At 42.9% G+C, this 26896-nt stretch overlaps 1 protein-coding gene across 4 annotated transcripts in view; it reads right to left on the reverse strand.

The window, feature by feature from the left end:
* The window catches only part of ZBTB40 (zinc finger and BTB domain containing 40), a 267262-nt gene that overhangs the window by 239433 nt on the left and 933 nt on the right, over positions 1–26896 (reverse strand). For all 4 annotated transcript variants that reach the window (XM_078642855.1, XM_078642854.1, XM_078642857.1 and 1 more), the window contains exon 2: positions 749–2605. In XM_078642855.1, the coding sequence (XP_078498981.1) occupies positions 749–2534 (1786 nt within the window). In that variant the 5' untranslated portion in view covers positions 2535–2605. The remainder of the gene's footprint in view (positions 1–748; positions 2606–26896) is intronic.

Consider the following 26896-nt stretch of genomic DNA (forward strand, 5'->3'; position numbering starts at 1 on the left):
TAGTCTCCTATAAAGGACTCTTCTCAAATTGAAAAACAGAGGCTGAGTCCCACTCTTCACCCCCACCATCCACCAAATGGCAGTGCTAAGGAAGACTAACGGACAGCCCTGTTGCCCAAAAGTGAAGGTGGCAATAAAGCCTGCCAGTCTCCTCTTTTCCCGAAAACGTCACATATTTCCTTCAGGGCTTGGGAACTTTCACCAGGTGAGACCCACAAGTTAATGGGGTTTTCATGACACCAGGATCCAAGAACCGAATATTCAAGCTTTCCTGTTTTTTCCCTCAAACACTAATGGAGAAGAACAATGGTACTTATGGTATGTGTGTTTGTTAAAGGAGCTGGAACTGTTAAACTCTGCAGGTAGATGAAAGCAAGTTTTCAAAGCAGCTACAAGAAGTTGCTGATATCACTTGCAATTTGCTTATGTAGAGTGAAGAACCTCCATTTTACAATCAGGATTGATTCCTTCTTATCAAAACCAATATCTAATGTAACACTAAATTATGTTCTATTCATGAAGAATGCTTGATTCATCAAACATTTGCCAAATATATTTGTTATAACGAATAATGGAGCAAATTCACTTTTAAAACTATAACCAGTGAATTTTATTTTCTTTAAACATAAAACATTTTGAACACTGGCCCACGATTGTGCATGTGACCAGATAATATGATGCAAATGTCAACATAACTGTCCTTAAAATAGTTTGATATGTCAGTGTACCATGCGTGAAAATATTTTACCTGCTTTAATAAATCTTCTTTTTTTTATTAAAGGTTCAGTATCCTCCTCTTCATCTTTTCTTGTGGCATAATCGCCGCTTGCAGTAAACGTTTGGAATGCAGGAACGTTTGTTTCATCATTTGCCAAGCTGCATCTTGTAGATGTTTGCTGCTCCATAACTTTAGTTTCAGTTGTTTCACAGTGGCTACCATGCTGCCCCTCTTGATTCGAAGATGGGTTACATTTGGCAGATAATAGTATTGTGTTGGTGTCCTCAAGCTCTGTCGCTTTACCTGCAGCTTTCAGTGCAACTGAGGGGTTTAATAGATCCACTTCAGCTGAACTTACTGTTGTGACCAACGCTGTTGTGGAAAACTCAGGTCCCGGAGTTGCTAAAATTGAATTTGAAACTATAGTGGAAGTCAACAACTGAGATGGCCCTAGATTAGTCACTGATACAGAGATCTCTTTTACAGGCACTGCCACAGATGATACCATGTCAGCTTCCTCCTCAGAGGGTCTAGAGAAAGGCTCCTTCCCAGACTCTGCTGAGCCAATCACAGATGTGGAGGATGCTAGATCCGTCACTGCCTCTGATGGTGCTGGGGGAGCTGCTTCATCAAAGGGCACCTGGCCAGTCCTCACCTTGGAGGGTGCTGGGCAAGTCCCCACCTCAGAAAGGGTAGGACTTTTCACTTCCTCAACAGGTTCTGAGTCATTATTCCGTTTAAAGGGTTCCAGATCAGAGACCACCTTTGAGGATACCTTTGTAAAGGCCAGATCAGGTGATTCTGGACCAGTTCTTACCTCAGATGGGGCCAAGCTAGTGGTTGCCTTAGCAGAGGATGAGGCAGTTGTTGGTTCATTGGTTGCCAGGACGAACTCTGCCTCAGAGGGTTTTGTAACATTCATTAACTGGGCGGGTGTGGAGCAAGTTATGACCTCTGAGTGTGTGGAGCCAATTACTACCTCAGAGTGTGCTGATCCAATGACCACCCGAGAAAGTGCCAGGCCATTCCTATTTTCCACATTTTCCGATGCAGCAATTTGCTTCAAAATCATGGGCGCAGCCACGGTGCCAAAGTTCAAGTCACCAATCACACTCGGATCTTCTAAAGCTGGTGTTGTCCCAAATGTTCCTGGAGAAGTCATTGTGCCACTAGAAACCTGAAAAACAGTTTTCTTCCCTGGGTTTCCATGCATTGCTGCCATTGTGTCAGTCTCTAAGTTGGTCATGCCAACTGTCATGTCAGGTGATTTTTCTGCATTTGGTGAAGCGGTGAAAGGCTGCAACTTTATTTTGCTTGAAACCATGGCATTATGATCAGACACTTGAGATATTTTAACATCATTATCAATGACTTTAACTTGGCGTGCCTCAGATATAGCTTTCCTGGTTGCATCCGATGGCCGACCCGAACTGTCAACAAGTGTTCGACTTTGTGTTGAGCGGTTCACGAGATCAGTCAGTAATTTCTTACAGCTGACAGCCACGTCAAACATTTGCAGGGCATCAGCGACCGAGATTACCTTAGTTAAGTTGTGCTTGCCAGGTGGCAACCTTCCAGTGTACACTATTTCCAAGAGGAGAGTGAACTCTTCCGCTGTCACTACAGAAGAATCAATTGAAATTGTGTCTGTGTCATCCAGCAAGGATTTAAACAGCAGACTGGCTGCAGCTAACATGAGTTTATGTGCCCGGAAGTGAATAGTACCAATGAAAATTGTGCAGTCACAAAAGTGCTGTTCTTTGCAAAGAGTGTGCAGCTGTAGCAAAAGTTGTTTGCTGTAATATGGCAATTCCATTGTTTATACAGGCCAATGGCTCTTTGTTCTCAGCAGATCTTCGAAGTACCAGATCGCAGATATGTCCTCAGCTAAAATGGAGCCAGAAAAAAAACATTGGATTAGCAACCAATTTTCACAATTCAAATGTGCTTCGTTTAGTACGTACAAAGTACTATGAACTAGTCAGAGGCTCTTGAGTAATATGAACCAGCAATTAACACACTAGATTATAGTAGAGGAACGGCACATGTATGTAGAACAAATGTAAGAGTGAAACATTCTTTCCTCATTTATTATAGGATAAAATGGTTATTTCTAATGAGAAAAGCTTGTTTTGTTCAAATACTATCATCCTCAAAATAAAGAAGGCAATTGTGAAAGGTTCCAATGGTAACGTTGACAAATGTCAATATCCTTTTTAAGAAAAGTAATGTTGAAGCCACCCTGCATTCTGCATCTGAAAACGTGAATCAGGCCTGATTCCTCAGTGGAACTAAGCTTTCATTAAAGAAAGCTTTGGGGGTGTCTGGGAACATTACCACTATTAAGGGTTGAATAATTCGACATTCTTTTAAGTGCATGTGTTTCTGGATCCAACAGAACTCCTGCACTGAATCCAGAATGCCATCATAATAGGGAGAACTCACTGGTGGAATGACTGAAGAAATTTGGCAAGATATCTCTGGGCCAGTCTTCCTCTCCCTTGTCTCCTCTACCCCGAAACAAAAGTGATTCACACTGCCTTTTCTTCCCAGCTTGTTGTATTAGAGGCTTGCACTCCAAATATCTAATCAGGTAATAAAACATTTATGGATGGAGAGTTGAAGTGCTTTTCTATAGCGCTTTGATATGAAGGCAGACACTTATAGGTACCAGAGATAAAGTCCATGGTAAACTGAGAAGAAAAAACTGACAAGGGAGTCAGATTAGAAGAAAGGTGGAGTCTAGTTCAAAGTGTTGCTTCCTTCAGTGGTGAGATGAAAAGTGGATTACTCAGTGGCCAAATTGAAGGCTCAAGAGAAGAGGGTATATTTACTGATTTGGCTACACTTAAGGGATGTTGGATTGGCTGCTCTGATGTAAATCTATGAAAATTCCACTTGGTTTTAATTGAGATATTCCACTTTCACAAAAATCTTTTAAAGGCTATAAATCCTTGTAGGGGTGTGCTCATTCTTTCTCTGATACCGCACAAGATGGAATTTTTGAGTCTTCTAAAAACATTCTTACATTTCCTCAGCAACCTCAGATATACAGAGAGAAAAAAACACAGAGATCTACAGAGAGAAACAATAATCAATTAATAAATTACATTTATTTATGGGAATAGATTATGATTTTTTGCTTAAGTGCAAACCTTTCATTGATTAAATAATTTAGGTAAGCATATGTTAAGCAGTTTAAAAAAAACAAAAGGAATTTTTTGGTATCAAACAAGATCGCTGGCTTACATTTAATTATGTAATAATCTTATGGGTAACTTATTGTTCAAAAATGGCCCTTAAAGAAAACATAGGCACATAGTGAGCAGTGGATCCTTTACAAGCTAAGATTGTCAATTGGTTACTATGAAATGCCTTGTGCTCATTAGTTTCATCAACTTACTCAGTTGATCAGGGCCACACATCAAAAAAATGAAACGGAATAACTACTTGATTTTAGTTTAATGACTATGGCTATTTGCTCAAATATTTCCTCACATTTTCATATTTCCTCACTTTATCGGTTTTACCCTCAAACAGCTCTCTCATGAAGAGGTTAAAGGGTATATAGTAGAGACAAGAAAGGCGCATATTGAGGACACTTGGTGGATCAGCTGGAGGATGTTGCCAAGCCAGAGGTTCCAAGACTTTCTATTTTGGTGGCCAAAAGTTTTGGAGGATTAATGCTGGAGCAAGAGTAAGAAGTAACAATATCGTAAATATATGATGAGCTGGATGCACAAATTCTTTAAACTGAGTAACAGATTTAGCTATTCCTTTGTTTTTGTACATTTAGGGCCTCATTACGATGTCGGTCAGAAAGGCTCCGAATGGCATTCCGATTTTCCTAACCTGAGTCGGAACCCATGTTTTCGCCCGACTCCGAAACCTTTCAAACCGACCGATTACGATACAAGGTAACCGTTCGGTCTGCCCTACTTGATGGGATTCGAATCGTACTGGTCTATGGACCGCGTTTCTGACCGACACGATAAGGCTGTGGGAAAATGATGTTAAGGGTCTGTAGCAGGCCCCCTACACCCTAAGGCCTCCGGTAGTCCCCATGGGGCCGTGCTTTCCAACCATGCACTGTGTGGCAGGCACCATGGGGTGCCCGCCACAGGGTGCAAGGTTTTACCCAGCCACCCCATTCTTCAATGGGAGCCTGTGTTGTTGGTCGGAACACAGGCTCCCATAGAAGTCAATGGGAGTCCATCAGAACGGTGTTCGGAACCATTGTAATAGGTCGGTCGGACTCTCCGAAACCAAGTCAGTTGGAACGATTCTGACAAGGAGTCAGTCGGAATGCTTTCCGACCGACATCATAATGGGATGTATGACATCACAATGCATGCTTTTACTCCACATGCCATTACAACGCAGTTTTTACAACACAAGTCGTCACAAAGACTTGCGTTGGGGGGTCGCTGGATAGTGGAATAGTTTAATTTTCTATTCCAACTCCAGTCCCCGTGGATAGTAGGTAAGGTGTTGGATAGAAAATTAGATTACTCCATATCCTACAGCGCCCTCCAGCGCAGTCATTGTAACGACTTGCGTTGTAATAGCTGCGTTGTAATGGTAGTGCGGAGTGAAAGTTGCATTGTAAAGGATGTTCCCCTCATAATGAGGCCCTTAGTCTAATAGAGTGCCAGCAGAACCAAACTGCAAAGAAAAGAAAAAACTGTACTGATTTTAGGAACCTGGCATATGCTTGCCACCTCCAAAAGATGGTGAGTTTTTTATTGCCCAAAATAGGCATAGGTTAAAAATGGAGCTTAAACTTTGGGTTACACCTGATAATGTGGATTACCAAACATAATCCAAAGACTACCTCCATGGGTACCGGTCCTTGCTCCATTACTTACACAGAGGGACATTTGCCAAAGCAACCTCAAGACGAGGCGTTTCCATAAATAAGAGCAGACGACAAACTTTTTAGGTCAGTCAACTGACAGACAGAAATACAGGTCAACAGCTTTCTCTCCACTCATGATACGAGGCAAAGACAAAGGTTCATCCTCTACAATGGAGAGGTAAAGGAAAGACAAGAAGTACTTCTGCAGGGGAAGGCAAGGAGAGCCAGTCAGTCAAAGTGGCAGTTTGCCTAACTATGGATTAAGGGAGCAAGGACGGGGAGATGTGGAGGTAATGTTGTTCTTACATGTCTGCAATTTAATTTTACCCTAAGCCATCAAACTGACCATGGTAATTTCAGATATACTTTGTGCAGCTCACCAAAACTCAACAGCTCATGTGCCCAACACCCAATGGAATGACTCAGAACTGAGTGCACAATGGAAGATTGCTGGAAACGGTGCCAAAAGGACGGGAGGGGAGCTACCCAAGAGAATGCTCACAAGAAAGGTCATGCAATAAAACTCTTCAAGAATCTGGAAGCATACACTGCAGAGGTGAATGTTAAAAATGCAATTGGTCTAATGCGATGACATCATTTTTAAGTGTGCTCTAGCTTCTTTCCAAGTTGATAAGTAAATAGCTGACACTATTCTAATGGCCAATAGCTGTGTTATTTTACTGTTACGGTTATTGAGTAAGGAATAAGCGTTATGGAAGAATCTAAAGAGTGACTTTAACCTACTCACACCCTTACGTAAAGTAGGTGGCTCATTGGTTGAGTTCTTGTTTCCATTGAAACTACTGGCTTCAAAGAGAAAGTAGTTATAAGATTACATGTTCCCTGCACTGAAAAGAAGTAGGTGGCTCCAATCAAAATCATCATAATTAAAGCACATTGGAAAGTTAAAGGGTTGAAGCGCGAGCAGTAGGAGGCAATACCAGACAACATCTTTTGGTGTACTGACCACGAATGATGGTAAGGGGGAAAGTTACCTTAAGACGGGAGACAAACAAAAATGGCAATTTACAACCAAAAATAAAAGAAGCTAAACAACTGGCATCAGCGATCATAACTGTGTGGGTTATTTTAGTAACAATGAGATTGCAGGTAGTAGCTATACTATAGAGGCAGGGTGCATTACCCCTGAACCAGAACCATGTTATGAAGAAAAAAGGACACGAAAACGGAGTTTCCTGGAGGGACTCTGTGTCCCAGGATCCTGTTCTGCCCTCAGGGAGGGGCCGCTGACATCACCCGCGCTCTTACGTACTTGTCAACTCGTGCTGCACTGGAAGCGTGCGAGCCACGCCAGGGAAAAGCCCGGGCCAAGGGCAGGCTCGTCTTTGCCTGCCATTGCCAGGGCACGGTCACCCCCCCGGACCCCTTGCGTTTTGCATCTTGGAGCTCCTAGGGGTCAGCTGTTTCTTCGCAAGGTACTGTATTTTCCTATTTATCCTCCAAGCTCTGTGAGTCTGGTGTGCCCATACCACTCTTGATACATTATACTAGAGCAGAACGCCTAAAGCTGTTAATCTGTCTCACAGACTTCTAAGCTGACTTGGCATGCAGACCACTAAGACTGCATGGACCAATCATTGTAAATATTTGTCATTAGTTGAAGTCATCTAGTCTATCTCCTACCGGGTCGGCTTCATCCCACTCATCGAAGGGGGCCTCATCCAGTTCCATATCAAAGCCCCTTAAACGTATCCCCTCAATGATTAGAAAGCCTGCCATCTGCATTAGTAAGCAGATCCAATCTGCCCCAATGGTAGCAGATGTTAGTGTGACTAGGCACTCAGTTCTAACTGAAACCCAAATAGCCCCAGAGTCTGGGAACATCAGCCTTAGCAAAGGGAAGAGTATGTGTCCGAAAGAGGGGGGAACGAGACATCTAGGTGGGCAAGAAGGGAAGATTGTAAAGTCCCTCCATGTGAAAGGGAATCTTTGCTTGACCCTTCTGCTCTTATAGGTCAGGTTAATCTTCCTCTAGCCAAAAGTGTATTCAATATTCAGCACCCCCTGTGCTATAGCCAGTGTGATACCCCTTCCTCCCTAGTACAAACAGATTCAACCCTAGTCCGCAATAGCTGCTACTGCTAACTCCAATATTAATTCCAAATATGTAATTTCCCCAAATGACCCATCTGGGGTCCAAAGAACTAAGCCTCAACTTAAGAGGGGGCCATTTGTGCAAAGGGGCCTTCCACCTACCTCTGAATATCCATCCATACATTCCCATTCCCATAATAATAATCTTCAAGGGTTTCATGTACATCCCGCATTGCCCCCAAATGCATTTATATGATTAATGCCCTGAAACTCCTGCCCAACCAAAGGCGTGAAGAGGAAAGATACACTCATAAATAAATCCATTCATTGAATCCGCCATGTGAGAGGCTGCCATTCAGTCATAAGAGATTATATTGTAGAAGCCAGAAGGCTCACTCATCTTATCAATCACATGGACTGTATCAAACTGCGCTTGGCCGATGAGATGGTGGCACATACTTTGATAGCCATGGATGCCAGATCTAGCTCTCCCACACCTACACGCATTCAATGTAAGTATAGACTTCCATCAAACCCTCCACTTGTTACTGTCCGCTCCCCTGCAACTCATCTGGACATAGACTCCTCTCTAGCAGCTAACGACTGACTCGAATCGCCAAACAACCATATATGCCCAAAGTCTCCAACATCAAATCCCCAAACATCCAGCACCCTCTGGTAGACAAAAACACACTTACTGCATTCTATGCCACACCCCCTTCAGATCCCCAACATGCTTTCTTCTTCCATTAGAACGACGACTGTAGGAGTATCCCCAACCAACAAAGCCCAACTGCACTGGCTGTCGGGGAATCCCTCAGATGCCCTACGACTATATCCTACTAGTAGCCCGGAACTGGGTGGCAAGCTCCGAATATTATCATGGAATGTGGCCGGGGTAAGATCTAAAACTACCCCTCCCACAATGGGTCCAATTCATCTAAACGTTTGGCATTTGCATATTGCAGGAGGCATGGAGTCCCTCTCCCGCCACCGTCCCTGGCTATGTAACTTTTTTTCAACCAGAATCTTCAAATAAACCAGGATGACCAGCATGGAGATGGTAATTTGGGTTAGGATTGCACACTATTGCACATCTTGAGAACTTCCGTCCGATAGCGCAGACATTATAGCTGTGCAACTTAAAGGCCAGAATGGTGCCTTGCTTGACATCTACAAACGTCTACTCTAGAGGCACCAGGGCAGGAAGGCGGTCAACCACGTTGGATGAGCTACAGGCGCTTTTGGATGATAGGGCCTCATCGCCACCCTTGATTGCAGTTGGTGACTTTAATGTCACCTTTGAACCGCTGTAAAGGGAGGATATTTGTGGAGCTAGTGAGGAGGATGCGATGTGGCATGTTCCCCACCTTGAACTACTCCCTATAAAAACAAGCATTTACGCTGCAACTGTCTCGCCTTTGCAAAAGTTAGAGCTATTGTTATTGTAAATGACAATTTTTTTATTTATGTGTTGGTTTTGAAAACAGATAAATAAATGGCATTGTCATTTACAATGCCAATAGCTTAATCTCTCACAAATGCGAGACCTATTGCATTTGCACACACACACACACACACAGAGCCACACACACGCAGAGCCACACACACAGTCACACACACACAGAGTCACACACACACAGAGCCACACACACACACATAGAGCCACACACACCGAGAGCCACACACACCGAGAGCCACACACACCGAGAGCCACACACACCGAGAGCCACACACACCGAGAGCCACACACACCGAGAGCCACACACACCGAGAGCCACACACACCGAGAGCCACACACACCGAGAGCCACACACACCGAGAGCCACACACACAAAGACACACACACACAAAGACACACACACACAAAGACACACACACACAAAGACACACACACACAAAGACACACACACATGGTGGTGGTGGATATGGTGGTTGTGAATGTGTTGGTGAATGTGGTGGTGGATGTGGTGGTGGATGTGGTGGTGGATGTGGTGGTGGATGTGGTAGCGGTGGTGGCAGTGGATGTGGATGTGGTGGATGTGGTGGTGGTGGCAGTGGATGGGGTGGTGGTGGATGTGGTGCTGGTGGTGGTGGTGGATGTGTTGGATGTGATGGATGTGTTGGTGGATTAAAATATATATTTTTCAATAAATGATACTCAATTCGGGGATACATTTGAACGTACTTATGCAAAACACTGAAATATGTTGAAAAATAAACGTTTCCATTGTAAAGTCTTTATCACTTGTTTTCAAAACATTTGCTGCCGGATTTGCATAAGGCTCGGCACATACTCTGCTCTAAGAGCCAATCTTCCACTGAACTAATACCGTAGCTTGGACTTCCTCCAAATGGCATGATAACCGTACGCATTGAATTCGCTGGGTAAGGAGGATAAAACATGAACATCAACTTGCGTAGAAATACAAACTAAAAATATGGTTGCATTTGTTGGAGCAAATGTTACCCAAAACTGTCAGAGTAACCTGACATAGACACTAAGGGGGCAGTATGTATTAATGAATCACATTTGTTAGGAAACAATGATGAGCAAACACTCGCAGTTTGGATGTGGTTCACTGAGATTTTAAGCACAAGTCCTCAAGAGCCATCAAATCAATTAGACTGGAAGTGCTGATAAACTAGCTATGCTTGGAGTTCGTTTTACATACGCCGGGTGGAAAAAGGAATTAGCGGCGTTTCTGTTCTAGCTTTCGGCGTATTGCTGTACAGCAAACTGTGGGTGTTTTTTTTCTTCCAAATCACACCATAAGAAATAATAATTATCATGTGGCGACATTCCCAGCTCCGTAACAATACTCCCACCCCCATAGCTGAAGAAATATTTCGCCACGGCGTCAACAAGACTTTCGTCCTAACCCATCCTCACACTCACATTTGTCGCAGACAATGACTGGTGTTGGAGAACTACTTCTGCTCCTCAGCCCGATAGATGCCCAAAATAGAAGCACTAGATCGGTACCTAACGACAAGAACGGGCCAAAACATAAACAGGAAGTGACCACTATCCAAAAACGACAACTTCCGCTATCAATTTATTTCACCAACCAACGGCGCCCTTATGAACTTCCACCAATCACAACAAAGCTCTGCGTGGCTGTTATTTCCCCCACGTTCTGCCTATCGTCACTTTATTAATGCATTTGAGACAATTATTGCAACACGAAGTGAGCGTTTATATTGAACTCTTATGATATAAAACCTCCAAACCACGACCCTCTCCTTTTGAACATTCGCAGCCGTGTGTTTGGGAAGGGGTGTGCATGGGTTTTTGTTTCTAGTCCGCTCTCTATGTTATTGGCGCTGCCGTTTCCTGTTTCTACTGCTGTATGGCTCTGATGGCTGCGGAGACGCTAGGACAGCGAGCAGCGCAGAGAAGGCATCTGGCTTACGCGCAGCTGCCGAGCCTTTGATGTGCACAGAGCAGGCAACTACTGACACTTGTTAATGTCAGACAGGGCTTGAAGTGGGATGAAACAAGCGCTCACCATTTGTGTCACTCAGCCCCGTCCTTTGCAGACTGGGGGGCGTGTTTTTCTTTCTCCCCTCTTCTCCATTGGCTGGAATGTAAACAACGGGCCTGTTTTTGACTTGTTGTTTACCATTCCAGCCAATGGTGAAGAGGGTAGAACAAACCCAAAAAAACACGCCCCCAATCCGAAAAAGACGGGGCTTAGAGCGAGAGAATGACGTAACTGAGACCTCTTCTCCAATGGCTGGCCGCCGTTTAGGAGGTCAGCCAATGGAGAAGAGGGGCGGGGTTTACCCTCGCTACTCAGAGTCATTAAGTCTCGCTGGCGAGACTGCGCATGTGCGTAGCCTACGCTAGCCGAGACCTAAAAAGGACTTAAACAGCACTCCAACTAAATGCCATCTCCCTAAAGTTCAGATTAAGGGCAGCAAAAATTCGTACTAGTTTGGATACTATGGGTGCTAATACCTTCAATAGGACCAACAATAAAACTGCATAGATTATTTTCTGGTGAACCTTAAGCTATGCCATTGAATGGTTGACATGGCCTAGGGTTTTAACGTAGACAGTGATCACAATCCCCTGCCACTCTTGGTGGGTTCACATTGGGTGGGCCAACCTAACCCTGACTTAACCTCAAAGGAGCTATTCCCTTCCAAACAGAATTATCGGCTTCAGTGGCCCTAGTTAGCTCTGGATGAAGGCAAGCTCAAAGTTATCAAGCAGAACCTGCTGCTACATACAGCAGCAATTGGCAACCTAACGAGCCGTGCGGGAGGTTTGGAAAAGATCCTAGCCTGCCACACTGGACTCTTCGAGCAGTTAGCAAGATACTTTATTGAACCACTCAGTTTGCGCAAATCAGGCCAGAAGTTAAGCTCCCAGGATACCTGGTTTAACAAGGAGTGTAGAGCCCTCAGAAGCCAACTAGCTCAGACAATCAGAGCAAATGACGTGGCTCTTGTAAGGAGATGGTACAAGTTGGCACAAAAAAGGGCCAAAAAGGAGTGGGATGAAGATAGATGGGCATTGATTAGGGAGACCTGCGATATGAAGGACTCACAAAAGTTTGGGCTCCTTGTTACTAGTGGGATTCAAATAGACCTCCACCGCTGACCAATAAAATCTTTATTAAGGCATGGTATGACCATTTCTCTCTACTATATTCTGGCCCCAGCGTACAAGAGGCTGAAGACCCCAATTATGGCCTTGCCCCCATCTTAGCAGTAGATTTATTCTCTTTAAGTGAAATTAAGAACTGAATCTCCGCTATCACAAAGGCTAAAGCTGCCGGTCCCGATTGCATTCCAGGAGACATGTTTGTACATGACTGCGAGAACTGGCCATTTTGACTCTAGGCAATGCAATTGCTAAGGGTGGCCCAATTCCACCCTCCTGGAAGGGAGCAGACGTGGTCCCTGTGTTTAAGAAAGGTGACAGATCCAGACCCAGTAATTATAGACCAATCAGTCTTATAGACTCTATCCAAAAGGTGTTCGCCCAAGCTCTCCTCCTAAAGGTCCAGTTCTGGATGAACGACCACAACATCTTGTGCCCATTTCAAGGTGGGTTTAGCCAGAAAACTAGTACCATTAGCCGGGTGTTTTGTTTTCTTCTTCTCACGTGGAAGACTGTGGTCCTTGGTCGCGGAAGCCTCTACATAGCCTTCATCTTGTTTGTATTGCAGAAATGATGGTGTTTTTAGTGTAGAATCAAGTTTGCAGTCCATATCTATTGCAGTGAGAGAATTAGCCCATTGTATCCATCGCAGATGTAAAGCTTTTGCATTTAGAACGCTTGCCTTTCTAACAACCTCGAAGGCTGGTACTGGAGTTATAACAATTATTTGTTTCCCAGTGCTCTTTCTCTCACTATGGCAGTCTGTCCTGCTGACAGATTTGTTTCTATAGAAACAGAGCGCATTTCAGCGTTTGTGTACAAGTGTGATTTGCATGCTATGGGTTCCGTTTCGCCTTCATTGAAGGTCAGTTGAGTGTACCCTGATTGACCCGCGATTAGGGAGCATTTTCTAGCGGACGCCGAACCTTTGCTGCCATAATTGCCCTGCATTTGCCGGTTTATGTGTGGGAGAGTGATTGGATTCCTTTGAGCACCAGTGGGAGCGTTTTTGTCAGCGCATCAGGTCCCCCCGCCGCCGCCTAACAATCTGCGGCCGCCGAGCGGGGGGACTACAGCCCCCACAATTCCTCCAGGCACCGCCCACCTACGACAGCGAAGCGCCCGGAGGCGCACAAAAACACTTGCGCTCCTCCCGCGCGCGGGTGAAGCCCGGGCAAAGGGCGGGCACTCTGTAGCCCTCAGGAGCCGGGCAGGGCCCATACTCTGACATCCCGGCCACGACAGACTGTGTTATATTATAGTAAGCATACACCTATCACTGTGTGATCAGAGGTTTGCTAGAAATACTGTTCGTGCTCCTATCAGCCTGATATTACTCTTATGCTCACGTGTGCTTAAAACTGTTTTCAACTAATTTTGCCACGTACCATGACCTCGAGCATTATGAAAGGATCATATCCATCAGTAGGTGGTGCAAATAGAGGAACATTGGACAACTATCTCATTAGGACCACTTCTGACATTGAAAGGGAAAGCATACTTGCAGAGCGATGGGCTGAGCGACGTCGTTCAGTTGAATCCATCAAAAATAAACGCTCTTCCCTGGGCCGGTCACAGCTACTAGACATCTCACTACACACATGTCTTGCTGACAATGAGGACCTTGATATAACAAGCAGTGACAGCATTCCAATCCTCTTGCGAGATACAACTTCTACTTCTGACACGGCCAATGAACTGCATAGAATTGTTTCTTCTTCCCCTTGTAACTCGATACCAGAAATAGAAGTCTTACCTGACACGCTCCCACCAGTAGTAGAGGTTATTCAAAAAAAGTCTAAAAATTCTAAGCAACCTCGAGCACAAGGTTCACCACCAAGAAAAAGAAGGAAGAGGGGGAGCGAATTACAGAGAAAAAAGATTAGCCATATCAACTTTGGTAAATCTTCTAAAGGCCCCTCACCAAACACAGCCACAACACCAGGTACAGTTACTTTACCACACTGTCCGGTAAAAGAAACACCCGGTACGGAATTAATGTGAAGCATGGAACAACTAATTAGATCCTTGACATTGCCGTTAATAGAGAGATTGAAAGGAATAGAGCATCAGCTTGGAACTCTAGAGCAAGCATTAGCTATAAACACAGTGCTAATATAGAATCTAGCGAAGCCTGTACTGGCAATTCCATCCTCTGTATCATCTTTAAATCTTACTGCCCAAAATTAAGTAAAAACTAACAAGTTAATAAATCCAAAACCCCCAAGGACAGTACCTTTCAAGTCAACACAGCAATTTGCACAAAACACTGCTAGAGAGGCCCAGATGGGAGAGAAATTATCCGACTCAGGAATTGCACAAAATAAACAGGGCAGTAAAAGTCCAGTCAGGGCTACAAAGCCTAAGGGGCGCCAAGTAGAATTGCCACCGGAAGCAGTTCCGTTGGTGGTGGTCCTTACGGGAGTTCCAACACTAGAGGATGGTAAGAGGGAAGACTATTCCCAGTTAAAAAATAAAGCTATGCACTGGCTTAGACAGAACCGACCACTTCCCCCAAACATAAATGGTGAGATTTTACATGTCCGGCGTCTTCCCTGGCTAGGAAACAGAACAAAGGATAAAAAGGGGGACATAATTGTTATTAACTTTAGAGATCACAGAGCCGATAGGTATATCCTAAATTGGTTTCCAGAAAATGGTAACAATTCCATCATAGCTTGTGAATTGACCTATTTTTATCCTAGATCTTTATCGGTTCCCACAGCTAATCCCAGGGCTCCAATTCACTATCAGGCTAACCATCTCATACCCCTCAAAAATCGATACGCGGCTCTTTCGGGTCTGGAGGGAGTGGATTGACTTCACTATAAGAGCATACCAAAGGTCACTGTCGACAGATCGTTAGACGTGTCCTTTAAAAATATCGAGCCAAATCTTATCTACAATCCCCTCGAGCCGCAGTTAAATCACATACAGACCCAGGTTATAGCTACTGATTTGGTGGCTAGAACTACTGAGCCTAATCAATCCCTTTCTGTTTCTGTTCCTGAACAGGATTTAAATTTTACACCAGCCATTATAAGTAAAACAGGGACTGGGAGATGTAAAGAGAGGGGAATTAAGCCTTCTATTTTGGAATATAGCAGGGCAACGTTCCAAGGTAACAAATGAAGAGTGGAGGGCCTTATTTCTAACTTTGATGTTATAGTGCTCCAGGAGACATGGTTACTTGACGCAATACATATAGAAGGGTTTAAAACCTACTTCTCATCAGCTCAACCGTCGATCTCGGGTAGAGCGAAAGGAGGTCTAACCATCTACGTCACTAACCTTCTGAAAGCAATGGAAGTAGTCCCCATAAAACTGGAGCCTAATTTCCAGATTCTTGGTCTAACTTTAAACAACAGGGACAATTTCCTCATAGTGAACTATTATAACAATCTCCTGGATAAAGAGGCAGTGAATCTGGTATCTTTGATCCGCTCTATCCTATTAACAAATACAAGGAAGTCTACCAAAGAGGAAGTAATAATTTGGGGGGGGGGGGGGGACTATAATTTGGGACCTTGCCTAGCTGGTAACAATAACATCTGCGGCATCCTTGATGAGAGGGATAATCCAAGCTCACATTTTAGACATTCCATTTTTGGAAGTCACCTAATCGAAACCCTGTTTGAGTTAGATTTGGTCCAAGCACATAATCTGGAAAATGAGGAGCCATCATTGGCCCCTACATTTCATGGGCAAGGTCATCAAACAACAATAGATTACATTCTGGTTTCAAATGGAGAGAGGATTAAGGAAACATTATTCACTAGGCATACAATTGCGCTAAGTGACCACTACCCACTCAGCATTTCTCTTCCATTGTCCTATAATCCAAAAAGTAATCTTGGTTCTATTTTAGTTCAAAATAATTTGATGCTGAATAGATTAAATGGATACGCGCTGAAATGGGGGAAAGTCCATCCAACCGAAATAACAAAGATAGTGATAGTAAGGGCTTTGCATTCTATCATGAAATGTCTTGCCCAAGACACGTCAGAAGAAGAACTTATTTCTAACTTTTACACGATTATTAAAGCCATAAATGAAGCCCTGTGGATAGAAATTAAACCCAAACCCAAACCGAAGAAGGGATGGTTTAACAGTGAATGTACGACTGCTTACTCAAATTTAAAATCTGCATTAAGGAAAGCGGTGAGGACCCCACTTGAGATCAGAACTCTTAGGAAAATATATAACACCGCCCTAAAGAACAGGAAAAAAGAGCTAAAGACTTATCTCTGGGCCCAACTCCATGAAAGCTGTGCTCATAAAAACTCTGCCGCTTTCTGGCAAGTGGTCAAGTCTCCTTTTCTAGTTGATAACACCGTCCAGCCAAAACTAGACGTAGCAATAGAGGAAAAGGATTGATGTCATCACTTTTCTAAGATCTTTACGGTCACCTCAGAGGATCCTACCTCTCACGACTATAACTCCCAGAACTCCACTTTCAGTGATAGGTCTGAAGGTCCCTTCCCCATTGACCTTCAGTTCTCATTGAAGCAAGTAGATCTGGCCCTGCGTGCAAGTAAAAGTGGTAAGGCACCGGGCCCAGACGGTGTCCCCATTGATCTTTTTAAAGCACAGATGGACCTTTGGACTCCTCTTTTAACTAGAGTATTGAACGCAACATGCAATATAGGCCTACTGGATTCATGGTCCAAATCCATACTAGTACCAATCTTCAAAAAGGGGGACCGGGGGGTCGGTAACCTGCTATCGCCCAATCTCTCTCTTAGACTCCCTAGGAAAGGTGGCGGGTCGACTTATTCTCTAGCAACTGCAAGACTGGGCGGACGATGGCAGGATTATCTCAGATCTCCAGTATGGGTTTCGTCAAGGGCTGGGGACCATCGAGCAGGCTCTAAATCTGTCACTTTTAATAGACAAGTAAGAGGTGATCTGTACATGGTTTATGTGGACCTATCGTCTGCATTCGATTGCGTCTCCAACTTTGGACATTATATGGGGACATGGGAGCAGTATCGAATCTGGTTAAGTTTCTGAGAGAACTCTACTCTAATGCCACAGCCAGGGTTCGCTATGGGGTGGGGGGGGGGGGGGGGGGGAGTTGACGGGGGAATTTGCAGTGGAAAAAGGGGTTAGGCAAGGTTGTGTCCTGGGCCCCTTGCTCTTCACTTTATATACTAATGGTCTGGAAAGAGACGATCAAGGGATGCCAGGACCTCCCAATGGTGAATAATCGGCCAATACCTGCGTTGCTCTACCCAGATGACACCGTCATACTAGCTCGTACCCCCCTCGAACGCCAAAAGAGTTTGAACAGATACTACACATTTATGGCAGGTCTTGACCTAAAAATTAACACTAGTAAAACTTTTGTTATGAGGGCAGGTACTGGCCACAAACGAAAAATTAGGGACATCTATTTAGACGAGCAAAAACTAGCGACCACACAAAATTATTCGTATCTGGGCATAACGATAGATCATAAACTATCCTGGAAACCGGCAGTAGAAATTAGAAAACTTCTTTTCATAAGAACTACTGCAGCCCTTGTTAATTTTTCCAGGAAGTTGGGTAAGGGAGCCCCCCTTGAACTTATGATTTATAATGCTAAATGTCTATCTGTGGCCTTGTATGGGGCAGGGCTTTGGGGTTTCGTGCCCACAGACGATATACAGAGAGTGGGAAATTATTTTCTGAGGTACCTCCTTGCGGTATCCAGGAGTACGGGTACCTTGGCCTGCCACATGGAGTTGGGACTCCCATATGTAATGCATTTAGCGAAGGTTGAACCCCTTTTATTATGGCGCAGAATTTGAACATCGGATAAAGCTACTCTTACTCAGTCCATTCTTTCCGATTGCCTAGCCTTGGACAATGCTCACAATTCCAGGTGGTTGTGTTACATTAAAAAGTTTTTCCATGACCTGGGTTGGGAGAGATACTATTATGATCCCTCCCTAATTTGCGAAGTACCAAGGAAGGCATTAAAAGTGAAATGCCTAGCTCATCTTGAGGAACTGAGACTAACGAACGAGGCCATGAAATCAACTGTTGTTCAAAGACTGCTAATACAGACAGCAGCTACTATCCAACCCTACCTTACACTTAACACAAGCTATGAGAGCTACCTTTTGGTAAGGTTTAGGATGAATTTTTTCCATCGTTTGGTCACATTCCCCACCCGAAACAACTGGGCTAAAGATCTTCCGTTCTGTCCTTGTGACGATTCCTCTTTGCAATCTACCCTGCACACCATTCTTTTTTGTAAATTTTATAATGACTTTAGGAAAAAGTGGCTAGTTCCTTTGTTACGGCAAATTGGTTATAGACCATGTCGTCCAGCTTTACTCTTTTTGCAGCTATTGGAGGGAGAGAAGATAGTTTATCTAATAGTTAACTTTCTCAAATGCATTGTCCGACATCGAACTAATTTAGATAAAACATTCCACAAAAGTTACCGTCATCTTATATTAATATAATTATTGATAAATTTTGTTGTTTTTCTTATATTTTTGCAAAAATGTTTTAACTAAGTGATATCAAGATGTAATAGGAAAAGTTTTTATCCCGATTTTAAAAAGAAATGTTTTCTATCTATAAAAGAGCTAATACTTGTGAGGTTGGTCTGACATTTTAACCTGTATATATTTTGACTTTTACCAAAATGCATATTTATGTAATTGATTATTGTATGATTTTTATGATTTATAACCTAAATCGAAATAAAGCTCAAAATGGATTTGATTGGACCCGCGATTACACAGATCACCAGATTTGTGTTATTTACACGTTTGTGTCGGTATTTCAAAGCTATCATGTCAGCTTGTAAGGAACGAAGGATATCCGTGTGTTCCTGTATACATTGTCTAATTGAAAAATCAGGTCTGATTAAATCGTAGAAAGGTTTTACTTTTTCTGTGTAATCTAAAATGTACGTTCTGCCAAAATTTAGGAATCCCAATATGGATTGTAAGTTTTTCAGAGTTTTTTGAGGTTGGAGCAGCGCACACTTTTCTAAAAAGTTAGCTGCTAGGCTTTTCCCTTCACTTGATAACTCGTATTGCACAAATAGGACACTGAGGTGTGCTATTTTAGATTTTTTTTAACTTGAATTTGTAGCCCTCAGGGGCGAACCCAAAAATAATATTGCTCACCCTGGTCAAATGATCCAATAAATCATCATTCGTCAGATAAATATCATCTAAATAGGACAATGCCTCCTCATCACAAGTTAGAAGTAACTCTGTTACCCTAGCTGAGACCAACATAGGGCTATTCTTGGTGTATTCGACAGAGTTGACGCTGGGAGCCTAGGACTGAGAATGCTCTCAAATATCCTCACAATGTTATTCATTAATGCGGCACTGTGTGAATTCTGTACTGCAAACGTCTTTGTGCATGTATTCAAATGTCTGTAATCTAAAACTAGATAGTATGAATTGTCAGGCTTCATTAACGGAAATAAATGGATTATTTATTGAAGAGGTGAAATTCTCTATTATTTCTTGGTATTCAAGTTGATCTAAGATCTCCCTGTCTTGTTTTTGTGCTTCTTGTTTTATTGGGTACTGTCTCTGTGGAGTTGTTTTTACTGGGATTACATGGTGAGGTGACTCAGTATCCCACCCTACATGGTTGCAATAAAATGCTGGCGCAAGTGCTTCCGCCCACTCATGTGCATATGAGTGTTTTAGTGATACTGGAAAGAGGTCGAAAAAATAACTGTTTCTCCCTTTGGGCACTCCATAACAATCTCAGGCGGCCAATCTTTTTCAGCAAAAGGATGTCTTAGCCAAAAGTTAGGTTCTCCCAAAAGAGACCCTACATTTTTCTGGGTTTAAGTCCCCCCCCCCCCACTTGGAGTATAATTTCGGTTAACGGGTGTGGGACACTTACCCTAGTATAAGGTGTCTCCACCATGATATGTGCATTCAACGCCGCCGTCACCAGAAATTCCATCAGGTTCTGGCAAGCTATTGTTACTTCTGCTGTGCTGGCTAGCCAATTCCCCGTCCAGAAGCTGAGTCCTCAGTATCCTTAGTATTTCTTACTTTAAGGCCAGCTACCTTCTTTTTAAATTGAGGTTTAGATTTTGGTTTATCTTCTTTTTTGCTATTATAGTCCAAAGTACAATGTGTATCTCTGGACTTTGTTTGTTCTTCTTGTCTGTGTTATGACCGTCCTTCCCTCTCGGAGTTTTCTGATGAACCCTGAAAGGAACGTGTATCAGTATCCTGGTAACCTATCAGTTTTTTTATGTTAACACGATTCCTATGGTTGTACCTTCTTTCCGTGGGCTCCCGCTGAAGAGTCCTACCTCTTGATTGTGATGTATTCTCTCTATCCTTTTGTTGTTTATTATCCCATTTCTTCTTGGAAGAATCAGGTGCTTGCTTGTTTTTTTTTTTTTTTCAGGACCACACACAAGTTGAGGTTTTGTTGCTCTAGCTCCCAAATTATCCCTACCTAATTCAGCATATGTATCCTCGCAAATTTTTGGTAATTCATGCTCCTGATGTATAGGAGAGAAATCGCCCAGGCGTTTCCGTATCGCCAATGCTGCTGCCTCCCCTTTTATGTTTGCTAACATAGTCGTTGATATCTGGGCAATATTTCCTAACAATTTCATCCCTACGTTCAGAGCAGGTTCTGCTCCATACTCCTTCTGTATCGGTCTCAATACATCTGGTATTACTGCTATTGAAGGGATACCATGAGTTCTGGTATTGATGGCAGCGAAAACTGTACCCCAAGAGGTACAATCCTCTATCAGAGGAGCTATCTTCATTGGCAAGTAGATTGTTAACATTCTGTGTTTTTCTTGGAGGCCTGTGTGTGGAAACACTGCCTCTAATTGTGTTATCTTCTGAGCTATCCAAATAGCATTTGCTTGTGTTTAACGGGCATTTTTCTTATAACTGCGTTCAGTGTTTGTGGAGATAATTTAGCTGCAGTTCCTTGTATTTGTCCTGCTGGTGTAACACTCGTTTGTTGAAACGTGAGTGCTCTCATAACGAACTGTGTCAGATTTCTGTAGAGTTTTATTATTTCTTTGTGAAGTGGACGTGTGTCTGCTATTGGCCTTGTGTCAATGCCTGTATGCGGTGTATAAGCAGCTAAGACCGGCCAAGTGGCTCCGTCTCTGCCGAGCGGACCGAGTCTCACTTTATCTATTGTGCGTGGGAGGGCGCCTTTAACCAGTTAATGTGCTCCTGGTAGGTAAGAGGACGATTTTCCTCTGGTATTTCATCTTTAGTGTAAGAATGAAATGTATTTGTGCAAGCATCTGCTGGTAGAATTTGACCCATGAATAAAATACCTCTGTCCTGTATGACTCAAGTGCCTCAATCACGAAGGTGACAGTCCCACCTAATGCTGCGATTCCACATTCTGCTAGTTTTAAAGTGAGTGCATTTCTGACATTTTCAGAAATGTTTATAGCACATTCTTGTTCGCCAACCTCGCTGCATTCAAATGGAGTGCTGGCACAGCATGGTCTTCTTCCTCAGTCATTGTTGAAAGTTTCAAGGAAACTGGGATATGATTTAATGCACAATAAGGAACTATTTATCCTTCAAACTTGAATAAACCTACAGCCAATACATAGGATATGCCTACTCAGCTGCGGCGTTTTTTTCCCTTCCCGCTCCAGATGTCTCTGGGTAAATGCGAGTATGGGTCTTCTGAGAAAAGCACGACTGAAACAACTCAGATTTGACCATTAAATCAGAACCAATCCAATGTTGGCAGCGCCATGTCGTGTAGTTCCTATAAATCTATATAGGATCTGCTCGTTTAGACAGCATAAACTGTGGGATTGGTGTCCAGACCTATTCCTGACACCGCCACAGGATATGTTCACCTGTATACCAGCTAGCTCACACTGCCACTGTAAACTCCGCTTACCAGGAAAAGCATAGTTCCTGGCAACTATCGAACATGACAACCCTGTCCCATCAAGGATCGTGGAAACAGTACAGTACAGTACTTTTCGCTCAGTCACTCGTACTCACGTTATCTCAGAGAGATACACAGAATAAACGGTGGGGATGTTTTTCAATAAGTATTTGTTGAACCAGCGTCATTCTAGTGTAAAATAGGTATGATGAAACAACCAGAAGACAGAAACAGATATAAAGGATTATAAGCATCAACAGAGTAAATGAATGGTAGATTTCTACCATAGTGCTAAAACAATTACTATAAATAGGTATAAAAATACATGACAATAATAATGGGTACTCCTAGGATGTAACCCTAACTAGATGTTCCGTAAGTGTACCTAGCATGCATGTGGGTGTAGAGCCAAGAATCCCCCTAGGATGAAGCCAACCTCATAACCTGGTGTGAGAGAATGAAGGACCCCGTCTTAGTATCGAGATGAACACTCCGTGAGGGATGTCAGACCACTGCGTGCTGGAGTGTCTGTGTGCAGGAACCTCAGCGTCTAGCATGGAAGTCTTTCTCTTCTGCCTGTCCCAGCAAAGAAATAGTGTACACATACCTAAAATGTACCCTCAGGGGTTCTACCTTGCTGTGTCATATCGGCCGAGGACTACAGAAGGGATGACCCGTATACAAAGTTATTATGCAGAAGATGGTAATCCTGCTGTGATTCTGAGAATCCTCATGCATAATGAATGCAGCTAGTTTTCTGGGAAAACCACACGATATTTTATGCAGCATCTAACTAGGTAAAAGGTCAAAACCAAAAACCGTCATGAAGCACAATGGGAGGGAAAATGTAGGTGAAAGGTTAGGCGACTACCAGGACCTATATTAGGGAAAATTATAAAACAACACTATGGCAGAGAGCATTGCATTTAAAAAGTAGGGCACATGTTTTTACATTTTACATGTTCTGGTAGTGAGAAATTCCAACATTCGCTTTGCACTACTAAAAAGCCTACCTCTCGAATAGTATAACATTGGGCTATGTTATTATATTTAATAATTGCTAACTTTTGATTGGGAAGAGGCAGAAATGTAATGTTTGGACTCAAATGATTTAATGATTTATAATTTAAAATCCTCTTAAATGGTGAAGTCGGATTTTAGATTATAATTTTGAAATATGGCACTTTTAGAAAGTTTTTCGTACCCTAAATATTCCACAGCCTTATAGGAGTTTCCAGTTGTCTGTGCCTGTTAAGTGTCCCCCCATCTGGAATGCTTATTGGGTCCAGCTAGTGGACATCAGGACCTGGGTATAACCTGGCAGAGAGTCATTCTGCCAGGATTTGTGGGGCGGAGCTATTCCTTGCCCCAAATACATTTCAAAGGAGCTGACTCCTGCACATTCACAAATCACTTCACACCAATCTTTTGTGAAGTTTTAAGAAATCAGTTGTAGAAGAACCTAGAAGTTTCTCCCACTTTACAGGCTGACAACAGGTCAGAATACTGGAGCTTCAGACCAACCATTCAGTACACTCCTGGTTCTGTGGAAAACTTCAGAGGACATCTCTGCTGATTGAGGCCTGCCTGGTTTCTCAGAGGACTGCCCTGCTGCTACCTCCTTTAGGCCTGTCTTGTTCTTTACAGTACTGCCTGCTGATTGAGGCCAGCCTTACTGCTTGAAGGTGTGAGGACCATCTACTCTAATCCAGGACTACCAGTGTGACTACAAGGGTCAGTTGACTGACCTCCTGTTCTGAGCTACAGGGACATAACAAGCTCCAGAGGCCTCTCTGCAACTGCCCTGCTGACCTGCTGCAACTGCCCTGTTTAGACCAGCAACTGGACCTGACTGAACCCGCCGGCCTCTGCTAGAGTAAAGCTTTGATTGCCCCAAGAGGTGCCTACCGAGGTTCTGGAGCCTTGGATGGCTTCACTTGAGTCCCTCCTCTGAAATCTGAAGTTTTAAACTCTGTCTGTGCACCGGAATTTGAGAAGGTAACTTTTTCAGAGAGACTAACCTGGCATCTGTATACGGCCTGCACTTGTTACTATGTCCCAGTCTAGAGCCACAAGATAACCTAATTTGCTCTATTTTTACTTAACCACTTGGATGCTAAGGTGTTTTATGGCTTTTAATGTAATTTCCATTGAAATCAATGGAAACTCCATGACGAGTTACCCTTGTCATTAGCATCCAAGTGGTTAAACAATTAAAATTCAATATCTCCGGTTTTACTAGTTGGATTTTTTCATTTTAGTTTAATTTTATTTATTACATGTTATCCTGTTTACTTAACACAGTGCCTCTAAGTTGAGCCTGACTGTTTTTGTGCCACGCTACCAGAGGGTTAAGCACAGGTTAATTTAGTAACATTTGTGGTTCACCCTGACAAGGATTGTGGTTGTTGCTGGAGATGGGTTTACACCCCCCCTCAAACAAAACCCGATTTCCTACAGTAGGTTACTGACTGACAGCCAAGTAATTTTGCTGCAACAAAAGACCATGTAAAAGGACTGAACAGGTTAAATTCAACTGGACAGAGTCAATAACAAAGGGGACTCCCTGTGCTGATCTGATTCAAATGGGCAATAGGCAGAATGGATATGAACCATTCCATAAATCATATTCAGCAATGAAAACTTCAAATATATTCAACAGATTATGATGGTATGGGTAACAAATGAGGTGTATTGATATGTACGCGGTGAAGAGATCTGCTCATTGGAACAAGGAAAACACAAGAAACTATTTGATCCTCCTGCTCTACAAAACAGCAGAATACTGGAGTCTGCTGACATTCCATGATTTCTGTAAAGAATTTCCTGAGTCTTGGTGCTCACAAAATCGGGAGAAAGACAAATGCAGCTGCCCTGATCAAGTGCAATGAACAAAGAATCCTGAGATGGTGATAGTTGCGACTTTTACCAGTTCATCATGAAGCTCTAGAGACTGGAAGTTGCAACCAACTCACCCAACTCCATTGATGAGGGAGATAAGTCAATCAAAGAGCAATGGATGACGGCATCCCTCGATATGCACGACTGCCAACAACCAAGACAGGATCTTCATAATGACTCTGAAAAAGACATAGTCTAAAGGCAAGCACCCAAACCTGGAATAGTAGGTCTTGCATAGCAGCACACACAATCAGGAAATGCTGAGGAGTAATGTTGATTTGGTAAAAGCCCCTAGAGAATTCTTATTATTATCTGATTCCTGAGACCAATTATCAGTCAGTTAATTAAGACTACAGTGCCCTCTATGGTAACAGGAAAAACACCTCCACTCTCCAGCTTCTATCCTCCTTATCTTAAGCAAGATGGAGAACTCAGGCCCTTCATTATCAGCCTGGAAGTGAACCTTAGCTTGAGAATTTAAAAGATGAAACAGGACTGTTCCCTGTACAGGGCTTTCACCAAAGGTCCAAGTGAGTTTTAGCAAGAGGTTACTCTATAGCTGGGCCTGCTCTCTTATCCGTTATATTCCGCAACATTGCTTCTTTCTTGGAAACTGATAATCTGGCCACTACACTTTACATGAAAGAATTCATCTGTATGATCTCAGTGGCTTATGTTTTTTAATTGTCTAATTTTATGAATAGAAAAGCAAGTAATCTGTATAAAAAGGCCACTTACTATTCAATCCAAAATTACAGAATTGTCCTTTCCTTCTCAACTACTGTCCGCACATTTACTTTTTTGTAAATTAAAGTAGCTACTCTGCGCTAAAATTAAATAACTGGCCTGAATGCAACCAAAACTAAACCTGCCTTACAAGTTATGGCCCGTTCTCGGACTATATAGAATTAAGAACAACATTTACTGGCTGCCTCAAATGAACAAGATATTTCAATATTAAACATTTAATTTTAAAATGTCACCATTCAAATGCTTCAACAGAAAAATACTTATTCCAAAAAGGCTTTTGAGTATTCTCAAAGTTTCCATGAAATATATTTCACAGCCAATTCCTCAACATCTGCACAACAACAAACAAAATATTAACTTGAGAACTATATCTACCTAAGCTCTGCATCACGCCATACAGGTTCTCCATATGCTGCAATGCCACCAACATGACTGCTTATACTATTTTAGTCCATCTCTGTCATGTCTGGCTTGGTAGCAGGGTGGTCCCTAAGGTTCCCTCTACTAGAACGGATCTATATACTGAATGCTACTTCTCTTCTTTGGTTACCCATTCCTATCTTGCATTGTGTTTGGTTTAAATACCCTTCAAGATTGAAGTGTAGCATTCTTTAGACCTCACTACAAAACTCATACTTTTATAATGTAGCCTTCTTATATCTACCATACAATGTAACTAAAGAAACAAGGAGTCAAAATTCATGCTCTGATCCCCCCCAAAAAATTATCAAATGCAAGAAATCAAGGGCTAAAAAAGTAATTTCCTCTCCAGCTTCTCTGGTATGAAAATATTTGCCATTGGGCATAAGAGATCCACTAGGGCCATTATTCTCCTACAATATAAATACATGTAATGACATCAATTCGTTCTAGCTTGTTAAGTGTTCCATTGGACTTTGGTTAAGTTGATGTGTTCATTGAGGATCACAAAAGCATGGCATGGGTTGTAAACAGGTTTTATTCTCTATACAATACCAGTACAGCACACGACACCCAGCAGCATGAATACCTCTCCAATAGACTCCTCTTGAATCTTCTCTGAGTCACCACCTATGCCAACAAATTCTACAATCCCTCATTCTACATACCGTCATAACACACCTCACACCTTTACCCAAAAAAACAA

This window comes from Lissotriton helveticus, chromosome 5_1 (assembly GCF_964261635.1).
Source record: "Lissotriton helveticus chromosome 5_1, aLisHel1.1, whole genome shotgun sequence".
NCBI classification, from domain to species: Eukaryota; Metazoa; Chordata; class Amphibia; order Caudata; family Salamandridae; genus Lissotriton; species Lissotriton helveticus.